The 27659-nt window shown below is 46.8% G+C and overlaps 2 protein-coding genes across 20 annotated transcripts in view; one reads left to right on the top strand and one right to left on the bottom strand.

Moving 5' to 3' along the window:
* Positions 1-6951, top strand: part of CEPT1 (choline/ethanolamine phosphotransferase 1) — a 36413-nt gene extending 29462 nt beyond the window's left edge. For all 5 annotated transcript variants that reach the window (XM_082435955.1, XM_082435954.1, XM_082435958.1 and 2 more), the window contains exons 6-9: positions 4198-4329; positions 4811-4969; positions 5451-5576; positions 6176-6951. In XM_082435955.1, coding sequence (XP_082292081.1) covers positions 4198-4329; positions 4811-4969; positions 5451-5576; positions 6176-6295 — 537 coding nt within the window. In that variant the 3' untranslated portion in view covers positions 6296-6951. The remainder of the gene's footprint in view (positions 1-4197; positions 4330-4810; positions 4970-5450; positions 5577-6175) is intronic.
* On the bottom strand, positions 361-27659 carry DENND2D (DENN domain containing 2D). Of its 15 annotated transcripts, XR_014255564.1 has the most exons (13): positions 27196-27659; positions 22209-22431; positions 21216-21328; positions 20080-20149; positions 19290-19367; positions 18070-18210; positions 16699-16847; positions 14151-14328; positions 11329-11370; positions 10835-10919; positions 10268-10507; positions 9647-9789; positions 7080-7785 (listed from the first exon to the last, which is right to left on the bottom strand). XR_014255564.1 is itself a non-coding variant. In XM_082433301.1 (12 exons), the coding sequence occupies exons 1-12, from the start codon at positions 27642-27644 to the stop codon at positions 9713-9715; spliced, it is 1845 nt and encodes a 614-aa protein (XP_082289427.1). In that variant the 5' UTR covers positions 27645-27659; the 3' UTR covers positions 9265-9712. The 15 variants fall into 15 exon arrangements, 14 of the variants coding, with proteins under 14 accessions (XP_082289439.1, XP_082289428.1, XP_082289438.1 ...); XM_082433301.1 differs by lacking the exon at positions 7080-7785 and having other exon boundaries at positions 9265-9789; XM_082433305.1 differs by lacking the exon at positions 7080-7785 and having other exon boundaries at positions 9265-9789; positions 22209-22384; positions 27196-27389.

The raw sequence follows: 27659 nt of genomic DNA, 5'->3' as shown, positions 1-27659 counted from the left end.
GACTTCAAACCACTGTATTTCTTTTTTTCTTTATTCTTGGCCCTGTGGGCTCATTGCTGAATATGCTGTTTTGAATTGCATTGTGTTAGTTCAGGAAAGACTACTACATGCAGTGCTCTGATTTATTTGTGTGCCAAAATGGAGAGAAGATATTTATCTAGGGCCCAGCTGTGAAATTTTTATCTCTTTTGAGGTTGAGGCCATAAAATGGAAATTGCCTTCCAAATCCTCATTAAAAGACTTTTACTGATAAATTTAAGAAAGCAGCTTTATAGTAAAAACAAACAAAAACAGTACAAATGTCTTCTTAAAGCTGATTTTAGAAAATCAGCTGTTTTGCAAAGGTAAGTGATTTATATCTACTGCTTATTGATTACCCATTTCTTGCTTTTTTTTTTTTTTTTTTTTTTTTAGTTCAAAGAGATGTTTTTTTACCAAAGGTTGTAGTTAGTTTTTGTTGGTTTTGGTTGGTTGGGTTTTTTGTGCGTGCATGGTTTGTGTTTTGGGGTTCCTCCCCCATTTTTTATGGAAAGAAATTATTTTCATGCACAAAAGTTAGTATATGGTTTGCACATTGCAAAAAACAAGACTTTTTTTGTGTATTGCTTCCCTAAAAGAATATATCCTTTTGGGATGTCTTGAAACTATCTTCTATCATATATATAACTCTTTAAAAAAAGAATGTCATCACTTTGGAAGGGACCCATAAAATCCCCTCACAGGTACTTTCACTGACATTTGATTCTTTTAAAAGTAGTAGCTGAGGACTTCCCTGGTGGTGCAGTGGTTAAGAATCCACCTGCCAATGCAGGGGACACAGGTTTGATCCCTGGTCCGGGAAGATCCCACATGCCACGGAGCAACTAAGCCCGTGCACCGTAACTACTGAGCTTGCGCTGTAGAGCCCGCAAGCCACAACTACTGAGCCCGTGTGCTGCAACTACTGAAGCCAGCGTGCCTAGAGCCTATGGTCCACAACAAGAGAAGCCACCGCAATGAGAAGCCCACACACCACAACAAAGAGTAGCCCCCGCTCGCCACAACTAGAGAAAGCCCACGTGCAGCAACAAAGACCCAATGCAGCCAAAGATAAAAATTAAAAAAAAGAAAAGTAGTAGTTGATTAAACGTGTATTAAACCAGGAGACACCTTCTGGAATCCAGTTAAGGCAAATGGTGGGTGTTACTACAGGTGAAGTTTCAGAATTCAGTAGGTAGAACTGAAGACTTGCTATATAGTGTAATTTATTTGTATCTCATTCTTAAACTAAAAGACTTAAGTAGTGGCTTTATACTTAACTAAATCAGACATTATAAACAGGCATTCCCACATTCTTTGGAAGGAAGTATCTAATCTCAAAATGATACTTTCTGTTTCTGCTGAAATTTACAAAGCCTGTAAGAATATTTTATTATGCTCATAAGAAAACTAGTCTAACAGCTTAGTAACTGATACTCTGCATTAATCCAAACGATTAAACCAAAACCTGTGTCCATTTAATCTGGTACACCTGAGAATTTAAGATTTTTTTTAATCTCTGAAAAATGAACTACATTAGATTGATATTATTTGGCTACATAATTTTATGGCATGAATCCAGAGGATTTTACCCTCGCTGTAGAGCAGACACCGTGACCCAAGGGAGTTCTTATTCTTCCCAGTCTCAAAGACTGTCGACATTCTGCGTAGGCCTGAGATAAAAGCGTTTTTAGTACAGCTTTCTGGCTGTTTCTGTAGAGTGGATGCACTTTGATCACCCTGGATATGTTCCAGGAGGATGAGGACAGAAAGAGAAAGATTGGGAAGGACAGTGTGTCCACCCTCCTTGATCTTGAGTGTGAGGTGAAAATGGCAATACTTCTAATACTTTTTAAAAGTGATTGAGTCAGTGCTGATTTTTAAGTGATCACCTGGTGAGACTTGGAGTTCCTCTGACTTCCGCTTTCCCTTCACGTTGCCTCAGATTTTCTTGTAGCTAACTTCCTTTTTCCTTCTTAATGTGGGGGCAAGGTGTGTCTTCATAGTATTTCAAAAAAGACATTCTACGTAGAGAGAGAAAGGGAGAACATCTTAATCTATTTGATAAGTTTATACTGAGCACCTACAATATCCAGGGTTCTAGAGAGAATATAAAAATCAATTCAAACATAAACCTACATTCAGGAGCTTATGTTTTGGTGTATGTAGCTATCATATATGACAGAAGTGAAGAGGGCCCTAAGAATGTTTATGATATTTTGCCCCTACGTCTATAGCTTGCTTACTTGGTTTGGGGTCCAAGCCATTTACTAATTTGCCTGGCTTTTGTAATGTTGCTGTTTATCCTTTGTTCTTTCAGAGAGCAAAAATTTCCATGATCCTAAAGCATTTTCACCAAATTTTAAATACAGTTGTGATGCAATGCAGTTCAATTGTGGCACAGATTACTGCTACACTAGAGTTGGCACTCGTTTAGTGCCCTGGCCTTAATACAGGCATGCCCCTGTAATGGATTAATGCTTCGCTTCTTTTGAAATCTAAGTGAGTGTAGTATTTCCTCCTTTGCCAGACAGGTCCTTTGTCTTTGGAGGGAAAAGGAAACTAGACAGAATATTGAATTTCAGCCAGGTGCATCAGACTTAGATTGTAATATCCTTAGTTTTCTGAACTGGAGCAAAAAAATCTCTTGGAGTTCAAAGCAACCATGGTGTTGATTTTCTCCTTTATTGAAAACAAGCTTTGAATTTGGACTGTAGGGTTTGGAGATCAGTTAGAGAAGGAAGGTGACAATTTAAGATGCTCCGTGAAGTTCTGGGCTTAATTTTTAAGTTGACCTATTTCATTTTAGAAAATTAAACACTGCCACAGTACAACTTGAAATTTGAATAGTTGATTTCCCTTTTTTTTTAGACTGCAGTTTTGCAAGAGGTCATAGAGTTGTGTAAATAAACTGAGTTCTTGAGAGTTTTAAAGAAATAGAGTAGCTAAACATTAAATTTTATATCTATCAATTTTACTGGGGTTTTATACATACAAAAGATAGGAAGTGTCACATTCTTATTTGATTTTAAAAGTGTAAGCAGATGGCATCCCTGAAAAGTGTAGACAGCCCTGATTAAAATGTCTTCATTGTAAGAACTCATTGCCTATTAAACTACTGTGGGCTTATGGAATCTTATTCCTAGAGTCATTTGTTTCACTTAATAGAATATATCATTTTACTGTTCCTTTCTTTTCAGTCCATATTGGACAAAACTGGAGACTTCAGAAAAGCTAAAAAGAGATGTGCAAAAAGAAAGAAAATCTTAAATGATTTTTAAGATTTAGTATTATACAAGTGTATTTCATTTTAAATGAGGTATACTGTGTTCACAAGGTTAGATACATGATCTCAATGCACTCAGCCCCCCTTACTTTAGGTAAATCAATTCATATTTTCAGTATACTGTAAAAATGTATTATTTACTTCTTCTGAAAAGTAAACTTATATGTTAAAGTTTTGGATTCACAATTATAGAGCTGTACCTGCTTGGGTGTGCTTCACATATTTTTCGTCCTGTCCCTGAGTTTGCTCTGCTCCAACCAGAATCTCTTGACATCAACATGGGAGCTGTTTTTACTCTTATGTGAAGCTACAGTTTGAGATTACAGAAGCTCCTTGAATATGAATGCCTTCTTAGTTGCTCTCTACTTTTACTAGCTGCCTGTATTCTAACAGTTTGGAATTGGGAATTCTCTAGTTTGCAGATTTTTTAAATCTAGTTGCAAATATTTCTAGTCCTTTATGCTCCATGTTTTCTCTCATAACAATTAGTAACGAATTACAGATTTAGCAGTAGAGTTCAAAAAATGCACAAAGATAAAGGAAAAGTACACTTCTTTTATTAAAAGGCCAGAAGATAGCCTGGTTCATTATTGCCAGATTTCTGGGATGCATTAGGTGAACTTCATTTAGCTATGACACGAGCTAATAAAGTTGGATCAGTTATTTTTTTTAAAGTTGGTATCAGAAGTCAGATTAATTTTTATGTAGTCTCTCATTTCTTGAGACTTTTTATATTGTTTATAATGGAAAGGTTAGAGAAACTTCCATCAATTTAAGTATTTACTAAACTAGAAGGAATGGAGAATATATCAGAATATGAATCAAATGTTTGCTTTGTTTTCTTATTTTGATTTATATATATATTAATTGTTTTCTCTCTCTACCCATTAAAGATTCCAGTGCTGAATATTCAAATGAAAATTTTTCCTGCGCTTTGTACTGTAGCAGGGACCATATTTTCCTGTACAAATTACTTCCGTGTAATCTTCACAGGTGGTGTTGGAAAAAATGGATCAACGATAGCAGTAAGTATTTCTTAAGATTTCCAGTGATTGCGCTAGGACTTAGTTTTGTAGTCGCTTTGTTTTTCATTTGAATTGTTATTTGAATTAATTAAAATCATTGTTAATTGAGAGTTTCCACTTAGTCTTAAAGAAAAAAAACCCTGAAACTTCTCAGTTTTAATTACACATGTATACATTTATATGCTTATATTTGCATATTTTTTGTGCATGCAGACACACACTTTTATACACATATATATATATATATTTTTTTTTTAAGTGCGATCTGGTTTGTAAAATGTCTGGCCTCTTAAGTAAAATCCTCAGTTTGTGCCTAACTAATCCATGCTGCTGCTTTTCCTTAGCTGTTCTGGTATTCACTTATAAAAACTGCTGGCTCTCAGACACCGTGAGGTTCTTAGAAGTTCAAGTTGATCGGTCTTCCATCAAGCAAATCGGTATAGAATACCACTAACTCCTCACTTCTCTTTACTCTGTACAGGGAACAAGTGTCCTTTCTCCTTTTCTCCATATTGGATCAGTAATTACATTAGCTGCAATGATCTACAAGAAATCAGCTGTTCAGCTTTTTGAAAAGCATCCCTGTCTTTATATATTGACATTTGGTTTTGTATCTGCCAAAATCACCAATAAGCTTGTGGTAAGCACCAGAGTTTTTGTCTTTTTTCTTTTTAACTTTCCTCTTATTTTGGTTTTATGGCCATAGTTTTCATTTCATAACTTCCTAAGCAGTTCTAGAGTTTGCTGTCCTCTAATCAAAATCTCTTGACATCAGTATGGGAGCCATTTTTACTCTTATGTGAAGCTGCAATTTGAGATTACCAGAAGCTCCTTAAACCTCTACGACTCTTCTTTCTATCCACATTCTTCATTCTCATTCTGTACGCTCAAGGCTCCTTGTGAAAAGCATATTTAGGGGGACTTAGTTGGCATGGTATATACCTTCGGTGTATAGCTTTCACACCCACTTAGTGTTGTTGTTTTAGTTTTGAAAATTCAACAGATATTGCTAAAGAATTCTTGAAACTTGATATTTGATCACAATACTGATTTACTGTGTAGCTCACAATTGCTTTAATATGAAAATGCCTGCCTACATCACCGATTCTCTTTATTCATAGGTGGCACACATGACTAAAAGTGAAATGCATTTGCATGACACAGCATTCATAGGTCCAGCACTTTTGTTTCTGGACCAATATTTTAACAGCTTTATTGATGAATATATTGTACTTTGGATAGCCCTGGTAAGTTTTGTGCCGTGTTCTATTTCATGATTTGGAGGTTACTTGTTTTCTTGTTTCAGTGGGCCAGTCCTGAGATATAGGTCATATAATTGTAATGATTTAGAATACTAGAAAACCACATTTATGGGACTTTGTGGGAGTTCCTCGTGGCTTCATCTCTGAGTCATTTTTTTGTATTACTCTTATTAGTCCTGCCTACATCCTGGCTCATAAATTCCATATTTCTAACTGTAAAGCAGGAGTTGGCAGACTACAGCCTGTGGGCCAATGGCCAGTTTTTGTAAATAGTTTTATTGGAACACAGTCATGGCCATTCATTTATGTATTGTCTGTGGCTGCTTTCATGCTACAGTGGCAGAGTTGAGCAGTTGTGACAAAGAGAATATGGTCCACAAAGCCTAAAATACTCACTAAGTTTGTTGCTCCTTGGTGTAAAGGAAAAATCTTTGAGGAAATTGAGTTATTAAATTTTATGGAATTGAAGGTGAATTTCAAAAGAAGAGAAGAAAGAAGCCTCTCCTCTTGGCTTTCAGGAATCTTAGGGATGGCCTAAGCAGATTCCTGAGAATCTAATAGTACCTCTCTCTTTTTTTTTTTAGGTCTTCTCTTTCTTTGATTTGATTCGCTACTGTGTCAGTGTTTGCAATCAGATTGCATCTCACCTGCACATACATGTCTTCAGAATCAAGGTCTCTACAGCTCATTCTAATCATCATTAATGATGTAATTGATGTTATAGGAAACTCATGTTTTCTGCCCGAAAGAATCTGAACATATTAAGGAGAATGGGGTGATTAAGAACAAATATAATTTATAATAACCAATGTTATATATAACTTTTATTCTTTGTTATTGGTAACACTCCTTAACTATCCCTGTGTGAGAATGGGAATTTCAAGTTCCATCCCGTAAATTGTACATGTTGTCAAACAGGGTTGGCCCAAGAAAGCATGCAAGAAAAAAATGCCATGTGTTTGTAATTATCCTGGATTCATAGTAAAATTGTCATGGGGAGCAGATCCCCAGTGGTGGAGATTTCTAATGTAGAATATTTGCAGGCCAAAAGATGGTTGCTTTATAATTTTAACAAATCATCATCTTTTAGTGACGTCCTTGTTTAGTATCTTCTCAAGCTTTCTTTACTGAGGAGCTCAACTTGTGGCACAGATATATCTTGTGAGGTGGAACCTAGTGATAAAGATCTTGAATTTGGATTGAAAGGTTTCCTATCTTTACATTATTGAGGAAGTCATTTTTTTTATTGCTCAAGAAATGGTATCTCATGGGCTTGGGAAATCCTGTTAGCATGCATAATAATGTGGTAACTTTGTCGATCCATTTTATTTTTTTAAATAAATATATGATCTGAAAGCCAGTCTTCTTCTCAGTTTTATTCAGTGGAAAGATAAACTAAGTTTTAATGTCATTTTTAAAATTTTTAAGCAAAATTTATTTCTATTCTTTAATAAATGAGGAAATTCAGTCAGCTACATCATCATTATGTGTCCTGTGACCTTTCTGTTTTGTATAAAACTGTTTAACTTAAAACACAGGAGTGCTATGTTCATTTTCCCTCTTGGTAGATTTTTTTGGTTGTGGTTGTCACCCGTGAGATTATAAATCTTTTTTTCCCTTTGAGAAAACAGAATCATAATCTTAAAAGTCCAAAGGGGTTTAATAGTCACCTGGTCTAGGAATCTCAAACCCTTCCCCCAGATTTTTAATTAGAGAGGCTTGGGCCTCTCTAGGCAATTACTGAAAATTTGCACTTTCCTTTTCTGGCTACTCAGTATCTGTACAACAGTTTGAAATGAAAACCAGGTGTCCTCAGTAACTATAAACCAGATCTGTTTCCATTGTATATAGTTCAGTTGCTTGAATGAAGAGGGAGACAAGCGGAAAGGTTTAAGCTATTGACTAAAATGAGGTATCTTATTATTGATTTTTATTTATATCCTGTTTCTGTAATCATGGATACACAATATCTGTGCTGCCTTGCCTGGCAACCAGAACTCTTCCTTACACTTTTAATGATTTCATCAATTCCATGTAATCTTGATTAGCAATGACTGTGAAACCTTTCATTTCTTTGCTAGAATGTAGAAGGAAGGGGAAGTTTCTCACTGCCTTTGCTTGCTAGCAACTTCTCCAGCATCTGGGGTAGAGAAGTACATACAGGAAAATGCTAGGGCGGATCAAATGTTGCAAGCTAGGACAAAGGAAAAAGAAGGAGGGGTAATTAACTAAAGTTACATCTTTGTCTTATTATATTAGATAGACAGAGCAAATGTTAATTACCTGCAGTGGAAATTGAGGTCTGGAGAAGCTAAATGGCATACCAGTGTCACAACAGTTACTCCTCTTCCAAATGGGGACTAGAATCCAGATCTTCTGAATCCTAATCCATTGTTCTCTCCTGCACCACACTAGGTTTTAGTGGGCTGAAGCTACAAACTGAGATTCTAGAATCTTTTTCAGCGTAAAGGAAGTCTGGAAGACGTTCAGGTATTTGGTGTGTGTTTCCTTCAGCTCTCGATAACCATCCGCATCATATCAAGGGTACGTTTATAGTAAACCTCAGCTGGTCCTAATTCTTCTTGTGATCATATTATATATGATTTTGATACCTAACCAGGTATCAAAATCATCTGAAGAATTTTTAAAAATACAGGTTCCCAGGTCCTATCTCTAGAGATATTTGGTAGGTTTGAGATGGGGCCTCATATTTTCATAAGCTCCCCAGGATTCCAGTCCTTGTTAAATCTTTTGAGTTACAACTAGGCTTAGGAACCACTGCCATAAACTACCTAAAAAGGTGCAATAACTCTTGGAAGCTGTGAAGAGTAGCAGCATAGTTAGGGGTGGCATGTGGACGGTAGAACATGTGCCACCTGCAGTAGGTCTCTGTGACCCTAAAATAAAATTATATTGGCTTTAACTTCAATTTGGTAACCTTAGTCCCCATCCCACCCTCCAACAACATTTGTGTTCTTTGAACAGAATGCAGGGGCCTCTGAGAGCCACACATACACACGTTAAAAAGATGGAATTTTTGAAAAACAAGATGCTTCTAAAAGTTTCCCATCCCTTACAGTGTTTAAACAGAAACCGTCCGTAGAGATACACAGGGAAGATGGACCCGGTGACTACTAAACTTGTTTCAACTGCTAAGATTTTGATTCTCTTTTCTCAAAGAGAAAAAACGTCAATGCGGGGATCCCTCTACCTTTAGCTAAAGAGTTGAACTGGGCTTCTCAAAATATTGAAGTTGGAAGTAGGATGTCTAAAATGGAAAGTTCCAAACTGGAAGTGATGGGCAGACAGGCCTATTGATAGAAACAATGTAGTGTTCTTCACTGGCTTCTGTCAACTGAAATTCCTACCCTCAAGTTACTCAACTGCAAATGCTTCACTCTGGCTAGCAGCCTTTCCTCCCAGGATTCTGGAAAGCACACCGAACTAGAACCAAGAACTGCTGCCGTGTCCCCAGTGCTGTTGCTGCTTTTACCAGTATCCCTCACCCTTCCTATTAGAAGGCTCTGCTGACCCCTGTAATTCTACCACTCCAAACACAGTCCCAGGGTTCTGGGCACTATTGCCAGGTCCTCTACTTCTAGCACAGTTTATTCTCACTTCTATTGCCTTGTTTTCCTGGTTCTCTCTCCATAGTGGAAGCCAGAGATACGCATTCAAAGAACAAGAAGATTTTCGTCTTTATTCTTATCCTCACATGTCCACAGACCTCTTCTTTTATGTGGAGAAACTGAGCCTTTGGGCCACAACTGCTTTCTCTGTTGAGGATTTTGTAAGAGAGGTTCCTGGGAGAGGGCAGTTACAGCAACTTCTAAGACTCTACAACACCTCTACCACTGTTTCCTGCGCGGTGTCACCTCTGCAGGAAAGGCAGCTTTGTGCCCAGCTCTGTGAGCACAGAGGTCAGAGCCTTCCAAAGTCTTGAGAAAGCTGATTCCAGGGATCCCAAACTCAAGACACCAACTTGAAGCAAGACCTGGTTACCAGGACTCGGAAGAAGGCTGTGGATTCTGGGGGCTGAGAGCTTCACATCCTACCATGCTGGCAGGGGCCAAAGTCCACAACTGGCCTATAGGTCTAGTCACTTCTGTTCACCACAGCTCTTATTTCAAAGTCTTTTCCTTTGGTTTCTTCTGTTTCTTCCGTTCCTCGTATTCAAGTATTTTCTGTTGGAAATAGCCTGTGGGTTCAGATACATGTGTTAGAGACATCTAATCTGGCCAGGCAGACTTAAGATGAACTCCGGAGTGAGGGTCAGGAATATCCTCTCTGCTGCCCACGCTCCCTGACTACACCCACATTCCTGCCAGGATGCCCAAGCCCTCACAGGCCTTTGGAGGTACAGGTATTTGATTTGGCCCCAGAGGGGGCCTAAAACAAATAATAATTAGTAGGAATTAGCTCCAGACTAAAACAAAGAGCATATGGCCTCCTGCTGGCTGATGAACAGAGCAACTTCTGCAAAGTATCAGCTCAGGAGGCATTTTCTTAGGCTTCAGGTTCTTTCCTTCCAGCCCCACTCGGTAAGATTACAGCTATTTTTGTGGGCCTCTAGAGAGAAATGCTCTTTCCTCCCCTCCTCTTCATCGTAGGGCCACACCTGACTTGGAGGCAGTGACCCTCTGGGCTTGGATTGATAGGGGCCTGTCACTGTATACCTGCAGGAGGGTTCTTGCTCTTCTCAGCTTCCTGGATGAAAAGGGAAAAGAGCTGTGTCTTCACAAACTTCTTCACAAATCGGCGGTTGGCCTTGGAGGTCAGAGCCTTATAGAAGGCCCGTTCTTGGAAGTGGCTTTGCCCATTTGCTTCCCGCTTGATGTAGGAAGCATAGTGGCCCACAGTCTTGACAAAGAACTGCACAAAAGGGCCTGAAACATGCTCATTGATTTGTTCAGAAGCTGCAGGGAACAGAGACCATCTCAGGATAGTGGAAGGATGAAACTACCCACTCTTACCTCCAGTGGCTTTCATTGCAAGCTGAAAGCTCTTGGAGAAGGGGTGAGGTAGGGTTCATAACTACTGATTGACTGATTAAAATGGGAGACTAGATATGGATTCACCATTGCTTAGGAAGAATAAAATCTCATACTCGCCCTAGAATCAAGGCCTCTGGGACTAGTCCAGGACTGCTGAGTGAATTTGTTTTAGTTCTGGAAGGGAATTATTGGGAATCATGCCCTCAAGCTCTTAGGAGGAAGCCAAAATAAGAGGAGCCTAGGACTTACTCTGTGACCCCTTGATCCCCTGACCAAGAGATTCTAAGATGTCCTCCTGAAGTTTGGGTGGTAGGATGTCTTTTTCATCACCAACCTAGGAGACGACAGAGGCAGCTCAGAGGTTAAGTAGTTAGGGAGGAGGTGTGGAGTGAAGTGTTGGCAGAGAGTGTGAGGTGGGGATGAATTCTACACCCCACTCTACCCGCCCCCCCAGATAATTGGCCACATAGAAGAGAAGAAACAGAAGCTTTGACTCGAAACACTAGCAAGTTTCTCTGTCCCTCTGGTACTTGGTTTATATCCTTGCCCTAAAGGCACTAACACCGACTGCCTTGTGAAGTCATCTGTCTTTGTCATGGGCTCCTTGAGAGGAGAGATCTTGTTAGCATGGGTTCTCACTCAACAAAAGTACTTAAAGTTTGTTAAAGTAAGTGGAACATCAATGAGACTAGAGCAATTGAATTGGTAGTGGGTCTGCAGGGGATCTGAACCCAGACACTTACTGACATTAAGAAGGTTCCTTCACAAAGATTCACCAACAGGACCTGAAAAAAACACAGAACACCTTGATCTCTTCCCCTTTCTCCATTTCTGCCTGTGGCTGTAACTTTCAGCCCAAGTAGCAATAAAATCAGCACCTTCAATTCTCATTTCCTGTCTGATACTCTCCTTTCTCACCACCCCCTCTTTCCTGGGGAAAGGGTGTGAGGGTGTAGGAAGCAGGAAACAGGAGAGAGCTAAGGAAGATGGAATATACAATATGGGTAAATCATAGCCAGTCACTCCCTTAATAAGACATTGATCATGGTAATGGCTTCTATATAGGCAACATTTAGTACATGGCACACATGGTGCTTTGCACATTTTATCTCATTTAATCTTCCCAATGCTCCTGTAGCGGCAGGTACTGTGCCTGTTTTGCAGATGAGGAAACAGACCCGAAGAAGCTAAGCCGCCTGAGGTGATACTGCTAACAAACAACAGTTTCCAAGCCTAGGTTGTGCTGTCCTTGGGACCGCATCTTTCTCCCTACAGCTCTCCTTCAACTCCCTTCCCTCTGGTCATCTTTAGGACAGGGATGGACATCTTTTGATTTTTTTAATGCTTACAACAACTTTATGTACAATTACCTGGAGTTCCATTTTTAAAACTCCCACAGAGCTTTGGGCCTTCCAGCAGGAAACAGCAAGAGGAGGAAATGAGCCCAGGGTCAACAGGAAGAGGGAAGGAAAGGCAGTAACCTGTGTCTATAGGCTGCAGGTAGGACAAGCACAGGGCTGGAAATTGCGAGACCCGAGCTCTAGCATCAGCTCCATCACTGCCTGAGAGGCCTTCAGTCCAGACTAGAGAGGACAGATCTGTTTCTTTTTGCCTCAGAGAATTTTTAAATAATTGAACTAGTTTCCAATATTTAAATTGGAAAATTTCACATAAAATTTGGATTTGGGGCTTCTCCTGAAAACTCAGGAGCTCTAACACTGATCCACATACAGATGGAACTGAGTTACAGCTGCCCCCTTTAGTCAAGGCCTGTGCTCAACAGTTTGTCATAATCCCCCAAAGCCTGCTGGGTCCCTCTTTTCAGTTTGTGACCCTTGGTCTCGACAGGTGGGTGAGTGATCCCTGCATGCTCCCTTCTCCCAAATAAAAAGAAAGAGAGGAACTGGGAAGTGTGCCAAGAGACAGAGCAAGCACTGTAATTATCCATCGTCAAGGGAGAAAATTTGAACTAGTTCAGGCCTGAAACCACTCGTATACATAGGCTCAGATGCCTTCACTCAGGGCAGGCTGTTTACTTCAGGGGCTGGGAGGTAAGAGTGTGTGAAGAAATTTTTTGTGAAGTTCCCAGAAGTCTCTCCAGTACTTGGAAAGACTGTCTGTCAAGCGATCCCTTCCAGAGAGCGGACGTGGGGAGTCAGGGAATCCCCCTCCCCTTCCCTGGCCCCTAGCCCTCTCCCTTCCTCACCCCCTGCCCATTTCACGGAGCAGCTGCAGAGGAATAAAATAGGCCAAGGCTCTTAGAGAGCAGGAGCTGGAGTCTGAGTAGCCTTCGGGTGTCTTCCCGCCGGGCCAGTGGAGGAAGAGCCACAGCTTCCGAGGAGACGGAGCTGTAGCATCAGGAAGTTTCATAACTTGTGCGTATGGGGCATTTTAAGTCATCGCCAAACATGGGGCTGATACTCTGTCCCAGTTAGTCACAAGGCAAATACTGGCTCAAAGGGCATGTGTATTCAGCAGTCCTGAGGAGGGGTGAGCCGGCCAGCAAAGCAAGGAAGGGAAACAGAGCCTGCTTCTTTACCTCCCAGCAGCACTCTGTGGAAGACAGGCTTTGGTTCTATCTGTGCTAGATTCCATCCTTGCCTGTGTGGCTTCAGATAACTCAGTTGAGTTCTCTGGACCTCAGATACTTCTTATGTAAATGGAGGAAGTCCTCCCACTAGGGTGGGTTGCAAGCCTTCAATAGCTTACTTCTAGGCCCTGCCTCTCCCCTTGGTAGGCCCTTTGTCTACACAGAGGGAGTCAGTGGTTAGCCCGTGCAGACAAACGTAAGCAGCTCTTCTGGCTTGAAATTATAATCGCGTGCCATCTCTTGAAAGTTCCTATTGACAACTCAAGCAAAGCACATGTTCTGAGTTGTTCTTCCAACACTGGAGATAGATTTATGTTATTAATGCCTATTTTCACCCCTGAGCTTTCTGGTGTATCTGGAGGCACTGCCAAGAAATAAGAAGCTGACAGAGATCAAAGGGGATTTGGACCTATATCCTCATTAGCCAACTGAGCTCTGAGCTAATCAGAAAGATGACCTTTGCTACAAAAAAAAAAATCTGCATTTTCAAGACTCATTGTTTGCAGGAAGGCTATGTCAGTTCACTTCCAAGCACTGTGAACAGCCCCCAGTGGGGTGTGTGTTGTATAGACCAGCTGTTGTATAGACCAGCTGTGCTCGTCCATTCAGAAGAAAAATGGGACACCTGGGTGGGCCCTGCTCACTAGGACTAGCTAGCCTAGGACAGTCGGGTGAGCCCTGAATAAGCCACGTGCTGCCCCTTAAGCCCAGGGAAATCATTCAGGAGGAGGGAGCAGACACTTATTGAGTATCAGCTATATGTCAGGCACCAGGCTAGGTACTTTATGCAGATTCTTTTCCCCCTAGGATCCCTAGGAACTGAACATTGTCATTCCGATATTACAGATGAGGAAGCTCAGGCTTAAAGAGGTGAAACAACTTGCGGCAAAATCACCCAGCTGTTAGTAGCAGAGCTGGGATCCGGATCCAGGTCTGCCTGGCTCCAAACCATGCCCTCTTCTCGCGGCGTCATACCTCTTCCATGGGGCTCTCCATAACCTCCTGCCGAAAGCGCATTTGGACTCCAACCATGAAGGGAGTGGGGCAGCAGACAGTGGCCAGAAGGCTTTCGGGGACAACAGGGATGTAGGTGTGGGCCCAGCTGAAGGGGTAGAGCAGCGCCGCAGCAGCATGGATGCACTGAGACAGTGTGCTGGGGACAGGGCACAGAGAGGGAGAGTCAGAGGGGCCTCCCTGCACCTCCACCCCCATGGACCCACCCCTACAGCCCACCACTGACAGCAGCTGCTCAGGCTGCCTGTAAAAGCAAGTCCGGGAGCCATGCCGGTCACAGAGCTTGTGCCTACTTGTAGCTGGGAGGAAAGGTACAGAAACTGGGAGAGGCTGAGACTCCTCTCATCAAGGATGGGGCCTCTCTTTGATCCTTCTTTTCCCTGTTAGTCTTCTCAACTCACTTCCAGGGTGGGGGGTGGGGGGTGGGCCGGGGGAGTGACTCTAAAGAGGGGAGGGAAGAAGAAATGGCTTCACTGTTCGAGTCCCTTCTCTGCGCTTACCACTGTGCTAAGGATGTAGATACCAGGAAGCATAAGACTGGCTCTGCTTTTAAGGAACTCAGTGTAGTTAAGGAGACAAACGTGTAAACATTGGGGTGCAGCAGAGAGGTCAAGCCTATTTCCTCCTTGTGTCTCATCCTGAGTCTTTAACTCTCACAGCTCCCTCTGACCACTCGTGGTTATTTCAAGTTACCAGGTTGGTGCCTGAGTTTGCTTGGGAAATTCCTGGATTCCAGGAACCTCTGACCAGCAATTCCTACCCGGAAAGTCCCACAGAAGTGGCTCCTCCACCCTTCCCAACGAAGCATTCCCTGTGTAATTGTTGCCTAAGTCACAACTCGGGCCCAGCTCCCCCCAGTCCCCCCCCCTTTGCCCCTCCAACACACACACACAACCCCCCTTTCTGTCTTCTCTATTCACTAACTTTCATGGCTCTTCATTTCTCCAAATTACCCCAAAGCCAAAGCCAATCAAAACACAGAGGCAGAAACCTTGTTTCAGCTCTTGGTATGGAGCTAGCGCTCCCTGAGTTAGAAAGATGGAGTCTCTGAGAGTCTCGCCAAGGCTTAGGCTGACTGGAAGTCCCCTTCCTGCCTGAGCTGCAGAGATCTGAAACACTCAGTGTAGGAAGGAAGTGGGGAGTGGTGGAGTCTCCCTGAAGAAAGTTAACGCCTGAGAGATGAGTCTTGCCAGCCTTTGCCCATGTCCAGGCCAGAGTCCCCTTCACTTCCTAAACACTGATCTTAGAGGGAAAAGGCCAGCATCCCAGCTCCAGCTGTGACAGAAACTTCTCAGTTCCCTACAGGGCCAAGAGTGGAAGAGCTACTTCCAAAGCAAAAGATTACACCACTTCCCACAAGGATTGGCCTACAACTGGTGCCTTTTTGGTTATCACTGATTTTTACAGAATTTTCAACCCACAGACCCCCATTGCCTGCCCAAGCTTCCTTTCCTCTAAAACCCATGACATTCACCTGGCCCTCTGGCCTAACATTTGGGTCCCTAATATCCTTTTCTTCTTCTTCCCTAAAAGATAAAACCAGGGTTGTCAGCCCAATATAAGCAGCTTTCTCCATCCCAAGGCATAAATAGGTCAACCTTCTACTGTCTTACGATTTTTCCCCCTTCTCTATTCTATCACACATCTCCCCATGTCTTTCTCAGACGTGAAGCCCCTAAGACGTAGAGACCAAGACATGATATTATTCTGCTTCAACTATACACAGGGATATACTCAACTATGAACTTATTATTAAGAAAAACAACTAGCACTTACCAGTGTGTGCCTGGCAGAGTGCTAGTTACCTAATGTGCATTACTTCATTAAAGCCTTACCACACCCTTATGAAGTAGCTACAGATCTCCATTTTACAGATAAGGAGATCATGACTTCAAGAAGTTAAGATCCTAACCTAAGGAACTCCATGTAGCTAAAGGTAGAAGAAAAGAACTTGAACGTTGTCCTGCTGATTTCAATACCTGTGCTTTCAAATGGGGATAATTCTACATTCCCTTAAGGTCTAGGACCATGTCTTATTTGTATCTTCCTGATGCTTGGCATCTGGTAAACAGTTGACACACAATAAGTGTTTGTTGAATGAGTGAATAAATGAACAAATGACATGTGTTTGCCACTAAGGATAGTGTGCTTAACCTCCATACCACTCTATGACTTCCTGCCCTGTCCTCCCTCATCCTTTCAAGAGCAGAATCGTGTCTGCATCCACCCTAACTGGTCTCCTCCTGGGCTGTCACGGGAATACTTCATGTACTTCTCAGAGCTAAATCACAAACCTCCTTCAGGCTTAGGCAGTAATCAAGTTTGGAGGCAGAAACAGGGAATTACAACAGCTATTTTCTAGGCTTAGTGCAGATCAAGGCAGGGTGGCAGGAGGGTGGGGAGCACACAGGTCCTACAGCCTGATTTCCTTCGAGAACCCTCCGGTCTATTCCTTGGAACCCAGGGATGCCAGTCAGTTCGGGTGACCCCGCTCGGTGGCTGGACCAACCTGAGACCTTCTGCCAGGAAGATGATTCTTCTCTCCAGCACTGCAGAGGCAAAGATCTGAAGAATCTGCTCAAAACTGAGACAGCGCAACAGAGAACTAAAATCCACATGCTCTAGGTGGGAGTCCAGGGGCCGCGTCAGTGAAATGAACTGTGGGGAAACCAGAGAGAGGGGGAGTCACCACACTGAAAAGTCACACAAACCCCAGAAAGCTGAGTCTCTACCAGCCTCCACCCTATCTTCCCCAAAGGAGTACATCTGACCGTGCCTCCCCACTGCTAAAAACCCACCCATGGTTTCCCTACGCTCTGAGGATGACACTGATGTAATCCACTGCGTGGCCCACAAGGCCCGCCTCTCTCACCACCCGCCTCACCTCGCTTCCCCACATCAACTCCTTCCCGTTCCTTGAGCATGTCATGCTCTTTCTTGCCGGAGGTTCTTCCCTCCCCTGGGTTGCGTTTCACTCTTTTTTTAAAAAATTACCTTATTAGTTTTTTATTGAAGTATAGTTGATTTACAATATTTTCTCTCTTCATGTCTCAGAGGCCTTCATTGGCCACCTAATGCAAGGTGTCAATCTGTGTTTCTCTTCATTTTCCCATGTAGCATCCTGTTTTCTTTTCATCACAATCATACAATTTTTAATTTATGTGTGTGCTTACTTATTTAAGTCTTTAGACTTTTAGCTCCATGAAGTCAGGGACCACATTCATTTTATTTACCGCTTTGTAGCTGGAAAATAGTATAACTTGGCACATAGCTAGCCTGCCACACTTATTTTTTGAATAAGTGAACAAGCCTAGCCCCTCCCCTTATTCTGATATGGGGAAGCAGAGGACACACAGATTATCCAGAGTACCAGGGGTCAGGACTGGAATTCTTAAAACAATGTTCTACTTGCTGCTTTGTCTGCTTAGTGTCTTAAAACAATAGCATCCCCACTGTGGCATGGGTGGGGACTCAGGGGTGGGGATGTGTGATAAGAAAAAGACAGGTGGAGGCCATAAGGTAGAGATATAGGACAGACACAGGAAGGTAAGTGAGGTAATGGGGAAAAGTGGCAGTCTGGCGGCTGGGGGCAAAGGCCATTCTAGTACCAGGAGCCTCAGCTTACATGGTTTATTTATTATAAATAAAAGTCTTGGTGGCTTAAACAGTAACTAGGTCCTTGTGAGCATCAGGTTGGGAGGATCAGAAAATTGGGGCTTGACTTTCAGCTCTGCCGCCAATAATTCGAGCCAAGCCCCAGTGCCTGCCTGGCTCAGTTTCTCGGCATGTTAACCTGGTGAATGGGAGCACCGTGACGAGAGGTGCCACAGGAACACGCCCCCTCCAGTCAGGGAGGGTCTTGTCCATTTTGCTCACCCACCTCAGTGCCTGAGTCGGGGATGAAGCTCTTGAGGGTGACGGTCTTCCCAGGAGCAGGGAAGGCTGCCTCTCGGAGGCCCTGCATGAATGGGTAGATGACTGCCATGGAGATCTGATGCCTCTTTTCCACTTCATCCAGGATCTGTACGGGAGAGGACCACGGGAAACATGACTCAAAGGGATGCTCCCAGGCTGGTAGCTGAGATCTCATGTGTGAGGCTGCTCCCGCCAATCCTTAACTGGTTCTTTCCTCCCTGGCAGAAACCAGTCTGCTGTTTATCTCCTGCACAAGACCTGCCTTTTCTCCTAGCCTTCTTTTCATCTTCTCTCTACTGATCCGTATTCCTTCCTTCTCCTAACATCAGCATGAGCTACCTTCCCCAGGAAGTCATTCTAGAGTAAACTCGTCATCCCTGGTGGTACCATGTTCATTTGTGCTAGATGGAGTGGGAGACTAGAAGCTGGGCCTCTTGGGTGCCACTCTGCCCTCCAACTTCCAGCAGAGACTCCCCAGGTCCGGGGATGGCCTTCATCCACAGAACCCTGCACAGATGAACCATCCACCCAAGCCAAGGCTGATGGAGTATATTACCTTCATCCTTCAAGGGGCCTGCCTGGGGCAGAGCACACTGATGTCCTTTTCTGGCCACTAAGACATGCTGCATCCATTCTGAAGGACTCCTCTCTGATCCCAACTCAGGTGTGCTAGCACTCAAATTAGCTCCAGCAGAAGTCCTGGACACCTCAACTTCCCCCTCTACCCTGGAAGGAGTCAGAGGGAGTCCCCCAAGCCCCACTGTATAGTTGTCTTTATATCTGTTTAGAATTCTGTCTTCTTCATGTATCATGTCATCTGAGCCTCACACCAACCCATGAGGTAGGAAGGTGAGGGATCATTACATGCATTTGACAGATGAGGAATTGGAACTCCCAATTCCTAACCTGGAGCTCTACCCATGTCCCTCTCCAGCTGCATTCTTACCTGACTAGACGGGGAGCAGTGGGCTTTCTGCAGGGGAGACAGCCTTCTAGCTTCAGTTCCTACTTTTCCCTAAAGCCAAGTCAAGCCCAATCACCTCTCTGCCTGAATCTCCCCAGGGTGCCTCGCCTGACCCCGACTGTGGGGGAGGAGCACAGGGAGCACGGGCAGGGCAGGCAGCCAGGCGGACCTGGAGGCTGAACAGGCCCAACAGGCTCCGAGGAATCCCGTTCCACCCCTACCTTGGAGAACAAGCCGAAGCAGCCAATGCAGCTGATGATGCAGTACACCCTGGGGAGGCGAGGACCACGGCCGGCGGGCTAGGGAGGGACGGACAGGCTCCTTCAGTGCTGCAGCCTCCCCAGGGCCTCTATGCAACTGGGGCTGATGGGGCACAGGGCTGGTGGCTGGGGCTGGGGGATCCATGGTGAATGGTGGGCTGGAGGGAGAAAGACCTGGCTGTGCAGAGGTCCCACTCATGGGAGAGGCAGCAGGGAGGCCAGAACGGTCACCGAAATCCAAAGAAAATGGCCTTGAGGGGGCTGGTTGGCTCAAGGGCGAACACTGCTTGCATCGGCACCAACACTATCAGGGGTGAGCAAAGAAGGAGCAAGTGTGTTGTAGAGACGAGGAAACAGCTAGGGAGGAGAGCGCTATGAAAGTGACTTGAGAGCCCAGGGACTGAGCCTCGTTGTCCAAATCCCAGGCCAGGCTGTGGGAGGCAGGGGCCAAGTCAACGAGGCCTGGATAGAGAGGGCGGGGAGCAGGTTAGAATGAAGCCTCCCCCCGAGCTGGGGAGAGTAGAGACCAAAGCATGGCAGCAAAGGTGCCCTGGGTGGGTGATGAGGGACGTGTGTCCCCATTCTTGTGAGGTGGCACAGGGCACTAACATGGCAGCAGGTACTGGGCTGTGCTCTCTCTACAACCACCTCTGCCAGGGAGCCTTGGCTTTTGCAACTGAGGCTTGAGCAAACCCAGCTGTGGAGCAGAACAGGATGCAGAGAGGAGGGGGCAGTTCTGAGCTGCACAAACCAAGAGGCGCCTGCAGTATCCAATCTTCCTGCTGCCATCCACGTTGGTCAGAACGAACGAGAAGGTCTCCCTGAGGAAGAGCAGACAAAACCTGGTTTTCACTTGCTCACTAGGTTCTTTTTTTTCCTTAAGATTTATTTATGATTTATTTATTTATTTATATTTATTTTTGGCTGCATCGGGTCTTTGTTGCGGCATGCAGGCTCTTCGTTGTGGTGAGAGGGCTTCTCTCTAGTTGTGGCGTTCGGGTTTTCTCTCTCTAGCTGTGGCACGCAGGCTCCAGGGTGAGTGGTCTCTGTAGTTGTGGTGCGAAGGTTCCAGAGCACGTGGGCTCTAGTTGAGGCATGCGAGCTCAGTAGTTGTGTCTCGGGCTTAGTTGCCCTGCGACATGTGGGATCTTAGTTCCCTGACCAGGGATCAAACCCGTGTCCCCTTCATTGTGAGGCGGATTCTTTACCACCGGACCACCAGGGAAGTCCCTGCTCACTACATTCTAAAGCAGGAAGGCAGTCAGCATCAGAGCAGGGCTGAGGCGGGTAAGGAGGGTAAAGGGGAGCTGCTGATTAATCCTGAGAGTAATCATAACATCAGTAATGTATTTGAAGTGCTTATTGGTGTCAAGCTCTAAATGTATCATCACATTTAGTTCTCAAAACAACCCTTTGAGGTAGGTTCAATCACTATTCCCACTTTAAAAATAAAGGAACTGAGACTCTGAGGGAGTGTTTCTTATCCAAGGTCATTCAACTCATAAGTGGTAAAGCCAAAACTTGAGCTCAGGCAGTCAAATTCCAGGACTCATGGTGTAAAGGGCTCTGCCATATAAAGGACTCCTTAGAGGCCAAAGGACTTCTTCTAAGTCCATCTTCTGCCAGAGGCAGTCAAAACACAGTGACTAGCTCCTAGGACAAGTGAAAGAACCTCCCCGTTCTGTTAGAAGGGACTGCTTAACCTGGTTACCTGAGCTCTCTTGCCTCAGGGTGTCCCAGGCAAGATGTTTAGAAATGAATCAACTCCAGCCCCTCCCCATCAGGAAGGAAGCTGGTGAGAAATCCAGTTGAGGGGGGGGCAGGAACCACGTGGTTCGCCCTTCTCCTCCAATCCCAGATTCCCCCATCCCAGGGCCGAGCGATTACCTGGGATACTCAGTGAGTGGGGCCCACTCGTTCCCATCTGGGAAGCAAAACAAGGGGATGGCTCCGAGAAGCCGCTCCTCCTCCTCCTGTTGTCCCCGAAGCAGGTTCTCTCGCTACAAGGAATAGGAAAAGAGACAGGTGGATGTGGAGGTAGGAGCAGGTGGAGAGGGCTTGGGGGCTGGCGGGCTACTTTGGAGGCTCTAAAGCAGTCTGAGAATAAGCTTTTCCACTGGTGTGGGACTCAAAGCATGCCTCTGTGCCCATCACTGCACAGAGACTGCGTTCTGGGTCTGGCTGGAAGAACCCCAAGGCTGAAACAGCCCCTCCTGGGCCAAGTCTACATGAACCTGAGTTGGACTTCAGTATCCTAAGGATCTACATAGTCAGGAAGGGGGCCAGGACCACGCTGAATACAGAAAGGCCCAGAGACCTCCCGGCTTCCTGGGAGGACCACGTCAGAGAGATACCGCATCTGAGAAGCGAAGCGGCCAGCTCAGTCGCCTCGCTGTCAGGGTTAATGAGAAAGATGCCCTAACCCCACCCCTTCACCCGCTGCGGGACCAGACAAGAAGGAGCCTGACGCTTGGGCTGTGGCCACCAGCTATGTGCCTGCCCCACCCTTTCCCTCTCACCCACCCCAGGGAGGGGATTCCTGCAAGGACCTCTGGCAGAAGGTAAGCTTCTCTACAGAGAAGGGTGGCTGAGCATAGAATTTGGAAGAACTAGGAGGTCCCCCAAACGGCAGAAGAACTAGCCTAGTTTCCCAGCTAGGGAGCCTAGGTCAGTTCGTTACAGAGGCCAGACCTAGATTCTGCGGGTGATAAGAGAAAACAGGGCTGGGCCTGAAGGAAACAGGAGCAGTGGAGCTCAGGGCAGCTCCAGACGAGCCCCCGCAGGGTGGGGGGCTGGGGGTGGGGAGAGGGCACCCCCCGCCCATCGCCTCTCAAACACCCGAATCCTCTGTCCCCCATTGCCCCTTCCTTCAATCCTTACCTTGGGGAACTGGTAGGTGATTGTGGGCTCATAATCATCCACCGAAGGCTTTTTTTTGAGAGAAACCACGAGGAGGTATTCAAAGAAGTGCTGCCCTCCGGCAAAGTTGGGTAGACAGTGCTCCTGGGCCCTTTCTGGTTCCTTTACAACTTCCCCCAGATTATCCTGGGGAGGTCCTGAAACCAAGACACCAGGGCCCGCTGGTATCTCGTTGATCCAGGCCCTGAGTGGAGGATGTGAGACTCCAGCATCTTCGGCACCTCTAGGCCGTCATACCGACACCGAGGTCCCTGGAGCCCGCCCAGCACCTCAGGTCCCGGTATGGGATCAGAGCCAACTGGGCAGTTTCCGTGCCTGCCTGGGAGATTTGGAACCACCGGTGGGGCCAAGAGGAGGAAAGAAAGCACTGATTCGGAAGCCAAGGAAATATACTGGGGAGGTCACCTGGGAGGCCCGAGGCCCCAGGGTAGCAGAAACTCTGCCTAAGTGAAACAGTACGCCCCGAGTTGACTTGGACTCAAGAAATAGGAACAGACCAAGGGCCACGTGGCTGTGACCACACCAACCCCCGCAGAGGGCATGACCGGCTCTAAAAACCAACAGGGGAAACCTCCTGGCCCGGTCACATGGGGAACCAGGGGGAGGATGAGATATAAAAGAAAGAAGAAAAAGAAGTATTTCAAGGAAGAAACAGCCCCATCGAAGAGGGCCACCCTGGAAAAAAGAAGTAGCTAATCCAGTCCAGACCTGCTCCGTGTCGAGGCAGCCAGTTGCGGAAGCGCCTGAGTATCCCGCCTACCACTTGTCTTTCCATCTTCTTGGGCCTGTAAGGCATGGAGTGCTTCCCTTTCCTCTAACAGACTGGCTACAGAAAGCCTGAGAAAGCGGCTGCCGTTTCAGTCTCCAGCCACAACTCTATGAAGCCAAGCCACGTGCTGTCTTCCAAATAGGGGAGAGCAGTTTCCATCCTATGCACCCAGTGGTTGAGCAAGAAGGCTGTGTGATAGGACCCAGAAAGGCAGCAGAACGCCCGCACTGACAGAGGCAGCATCCTGGCACTGCAGCTCAGACCTCAGCTCCTCCCAAGAGCCCCAGGGTGTGGTGAGAGAAAAGGTCATAGGCAAACACCTCCAGAGCCCAGCTGCTTCTGGGCTAAGGGCTTTTAATTCTGGGCTGAAGGTTGTGCAATGGGTTTATTTACAACCCCTTGACAGTGAAGAATGCCTGATAACATAAGACTGTGAGCACGGACCTTGCCAGCCTCAGGACAGGGATCTTATATCTCCATAACTGATTCCTAACCTTTCACTTCCTAACTGGGTCAACGGCAGCAGATAACCTCTGACGGCCCCCTGCTGCACTCTGGGACTTCCAGGACGTCAAGGCTGCAAGCAAGAGCACGGGACCAAAAACTCCTCACAGGAAGGTTGCCCCTGCCTCCCCTGATTAAAATCAATAGACTTGACCTCATTCATTACCTAAGTGGAGAAATTGTTCTAGCAAGAGGAATTCCTGGATATCAACAGGAACCTAAAAGCCTCCTCTCCTGGTGGTGAAATAAAGAGCAAAGTCCATCTCTGGGTTGGAGAGTTCCTGATATCTCAGCACGATCTACAATGGTGTATCTTTCATCCCCTGCAATATGTCCTAAGGCAAGCTTGTCTCACTGGCACCTGTTCCAGGGCTCCAGCAAAGAATCCCTCCTCCCAGCTAGGAAGCACCGACTTAGGACAGTCTCCCTGGCCTACAGTAGGGGAGTGGTTGCATCAGTAGCCTGAGGGGCACTCAATGGAGTGGAAAGCATCTGGGTGATCTCCACCCCACCCCCACTCCTGCTCAGTCTTTTTTCCTGGTTTGTCCAGGTCAACAGTTCTGCACAAGCTAAGAGCAGAGCAGCTGGGCCCTGGGGCTCCAGTGGTGCTGTGTCTGGAGGCTGGGGAAGAGAGACAGAATAGCAGTAAATCACCTGGGATTCTCACATAAATCCTTGAGTGTGTAAATGCACATGGTAAGAGAGAAGGACTTTTGCCAGGAGGCTGCCCCTAAGAGGAGCCAGGAGGCAAAAGGGTTTGGTGCCAGTGTCTGCCACGCCTGCAAATAATTAATAGCCCTCTGGAAGAAAGTGTGGTGCTGAAATAGGGGACACAGCTGCTTGCTCTTAATAGCTCCAGACCTGGCTTCTGTGGACTAGTAAAAGCCAGTACTCAGTGGCTCAGCCATGACTCCTGGGGAGATCGCGGATCACAGGAAATAAGAATGTTTCAATCCCTGTAGGGACTTCCCTGGTGGCGCAGTGGTTAAGAATCCACCTGCCAATGCAGGGGACACGGGTTCGAGCCCTGGTCCGGGAAGATCCCACATGCCACGGAGCAACTAAGCTCGTGCACCACAACTACTGAAGCCCGTGTGCCTAGAGCCCGTGCTCCGCAACAAGAGAAGCCACCGCAATGAGAAGCCTGCGCTCCGCAATGAAGAGTAGCCCCTGCTCGCTTGCCTGGAACTAGAGAAAGCCTGCGTGCAGCAACAAAGACCCAATGCAGCCAAAAAAAAAGGAATGTTACATTCGCTGCAATGGTGAGAACAGTGACCTGGAACACTCGGATCTGTCACCACACCTTATCTGCAACCTGCACAGACTGGCTGCACAATCCTCGCCACCAATCTGAGAAACAAGCATCTCCTGATACAGATGGGGAAACTGAGGCACAGAGTAATTCAGGAACTATTTGGGGAATACAACAGAATCTGTTGGGGGTGGGAATGATGAGAGTTTCATGTTCATGCTCCTGCCTTCTGGATGCAGTACACACCAAACATCCTACAAATGTGGATGCCTCCTGTTTGCAAAAGACCTTGAGAAGCAAAATCTTTTCCCTGGGCATTCCAGAACCTCAGGAAATGATTTCTTTCCCTAAATCCTTTGGGTTGCATTTTCAGCCCATTTCTTCCTGCTTTATCAGAAGAGCCAAGAGAACAGCAAAACTCACAATCGCAAACAAAAGAAGTTACTGGACTTTGGGTCTCAGGACCAAGAAATCCAGAAAAAAGACTTCCCCCTCTCAAAGAGGGTTATCAACAGAAGAGAAAACACACGTTTAATATGGGTCTTCTCATTTAATCCCCAGTGCCCTAGAAAGGAATTATTATCCTGAATTTTCAGTTTAGGAGGGAGCCACCCTTTCTAGGGAAGTCAGGAGTCTGGTTACACTTGTTCCTCCACCAGGAAGCACCTCCCACAGCCCTCTGACAAAAGTCCCAGAACCAGCTGGAATATAGGTGAAGGGACTTTCTGGAACCCTGATCTGGAAAGCTGGCCCCTCCTCTTCTAGCTCAGCTGCTCTTGACCCAGGACCACCACCACTGCCAACCCTCTCACCAGGATGATTTACACCCATGCATGTGTATACACACACACACACATGCACACACACACACACACACACACACACACACACACACACACATCCTCCTACCACACAGTTGCCTTGGGGCCAAAAGGGCAAAAGAGGGAGGGGGAACTCCCGGGAAAGGTGGAGGATAGTATGGAAGATGAAGAAGGCACACTCTCCTGCCCGGTAGGTGCCAGACCTCAGGACATGTAATACTGGCTGCACATCTTACAGTCCCTCACTGTCATCAGGCACAGTTATCAGCCCTGTTTTGGGAACAACTAGAATGTTTCCTCTGGGCTGCAGGGAGCAGATCCCTTCCATTCACACAGGCTTCTGAGGGTCGAGGGAGACCAGGAAAGACCAAGCCAGTGCTCTCCAGAGAAAAGAGGCCACCAGCCCCACCCTGCATCTGCTCCTGCCACCACACGCTCCCAGGCAACTGTCCCCACCCATGGTCTCTGACCTCTCCGCCTCAGTACAGGTGGAATGACCAGATAGATACTGGAAACCTGTGTTCAGGGAGAACAGCGAGGGCTAGGGGTGGGGGACAGGGGTAATGGCAGAAGGAACACTGATTTTCCCCCCACCCAGGTCTCCCCAGCTCTCGGGCTTGGAGTAAGAGGGGGTCTCACTCAATCTTTTGACCACCAATGTTAGAAGGGGTGGACTGTCTTGGTATGACCCCTGCTTACTTTCCAATCGGTTCCCTTCTTCTCAGAAGGCGGGACCTCTGGACAAAGTATCTAAGGGTTGTGACTGCTCAGCCATCGGACTGGTTAATGGTAAGCAGCAATAAATATTTGTTGAATGAATGAAAAAAAAGAATGAATGAATTCCTAATTCCCTTCCTTCCAAAGCCCAGCTTCCCTGCTGAGAAGAAAGGAAACGAATATTGACTTCTAATTTAATCCCTACAACCCTGTACAGGAGGAATCATTCTTCCTTCTCTAATGGGTGACCAAGGGATAAGGGAGGCTTGTCTTGTCGGGTTCGCACACTCTAAGGAAGCAGCTGAGCAGGCCCTAACCCAGCTCTGCTCGAGGCCACACTCTCCAGGGCTCCTCGCCGCCCCTGGGGGAGGGAGGGGGGGTGACGTCGCAGGGGAAGGGCATGCTGTGGCCAGCGGCTGTGTGCGGGGCAAAGTCGCGGGCTCCCACGAGTGGAGTCCGGGGGCGGGGAGGCGGGCGGCCGGGGGCTGAGGCTGTGTCTCCCCGGCGGGCGCCGCGGCCCGGGAGCTACAGGCACCCTGCGGTTGCCCCACAAACTTCCTGGCTGGTAGGACACGTGGCCCTGGGGCCCCACAACGGTTTCCTTTGGCAGGCGACCTCCCCTCTGCCCCTGCTGGCGTGGCTTCTCCTCTGACCTCCGACCCCTTCCCCACCAGCCCGTTTCCACCTTTGCCTGCGCCCTTTCTCTCCAGCTCACCTGACCCCTGCCCAGCACTCCCGGAATGCCCCTCAGACTGCTACCCGATCGATCGCGACCCTCCGCACCGCCCTGCCTTGGCCCCTCGTCCCCGTCACCTCCTGTCCTGGCCCGCGGTCCCCCCGCTGTGCCCGCGCCCTCGCCCCGGCGCGCCCCGGCCCGGCACTAACCCCCACGGCCGCGCTTCAGTCTCAGGCTGGCTCGGAGGCGGCGGCCGAGCCCATCCATGGCCCCTGGAGTACCCGGCGCCCGCTCCCAGGTCCGCGCCGGCCCCGCCCCCCAATGCGCGACCTCGGCTGGCAGACACTTTCACTTTTCCGCGGGGAAGAGGCAGAGGGGGACGAGCCGGGACGCGGCGGCACACCTTCCGGACTCCGGCCCAACCCCCGGCGCACCTGGGCGGGCCCGCTCTTCCCTGGGCGCCGGGCAGGGCTGCGTGGGGTGACAGAGGGCGCTCGACGCGCGTCCGGGAGGGGCGGTGCCACCTGGCTCCCACCCTCTGTGGGGCGCCCCGGGAAGCTTGACTTTCCGAGCCCCGCCGTCCGCAAATGCTCGGGGTCGCCACGAAGTCACCCTCTGCCTCCGCGGCAAGCGCGGGGAGTGCCCGCCCGGTGGGCATCCGTACACCTTCCAG

This window comes from Balaenoptera physalus (genome assembly GCF_965194825.1).
Source record: "Balaenoptera physalus genome assembly, chromosome: 1".
Lineage (NCBI taxonomy): Eukaryota > Metazoa > Chordata > Mammalia > Artiodactyla > Balaenopteridae > Balaenoptera > Balaenoptera physalus.
The sequence above is the reverse complement of the archived record's forward strand: the minus strand, read 5'-3'. Positions and strand labels throughout refer to the sequence as shown.

Bases quoted from the DNA above. Each gene is read 5' to 3' on its own strand.
- DENND2D (XM_082433301.1), bottom strand. From the start codon at position 27,644: ATGCCCACCGGGCGGGCACTCCCCGCGCTTGCCGCGGAGGCAGAGGGT. The intron at 10,508-10,834 runs GTAAGTCCTAGG...TGTTCCCTGCAG, and splicing joins GGGGATCAAGGGGTCACAGA to CTTCTGAACAAATCAATGAG. The intron at 9,790-10,267 runs GTATACAGTGAC...CTGAACCCACAG, and splicing joins GAGCAAGAACCCTCCTGCAG to GCTATTTCCAACAGAAAATA.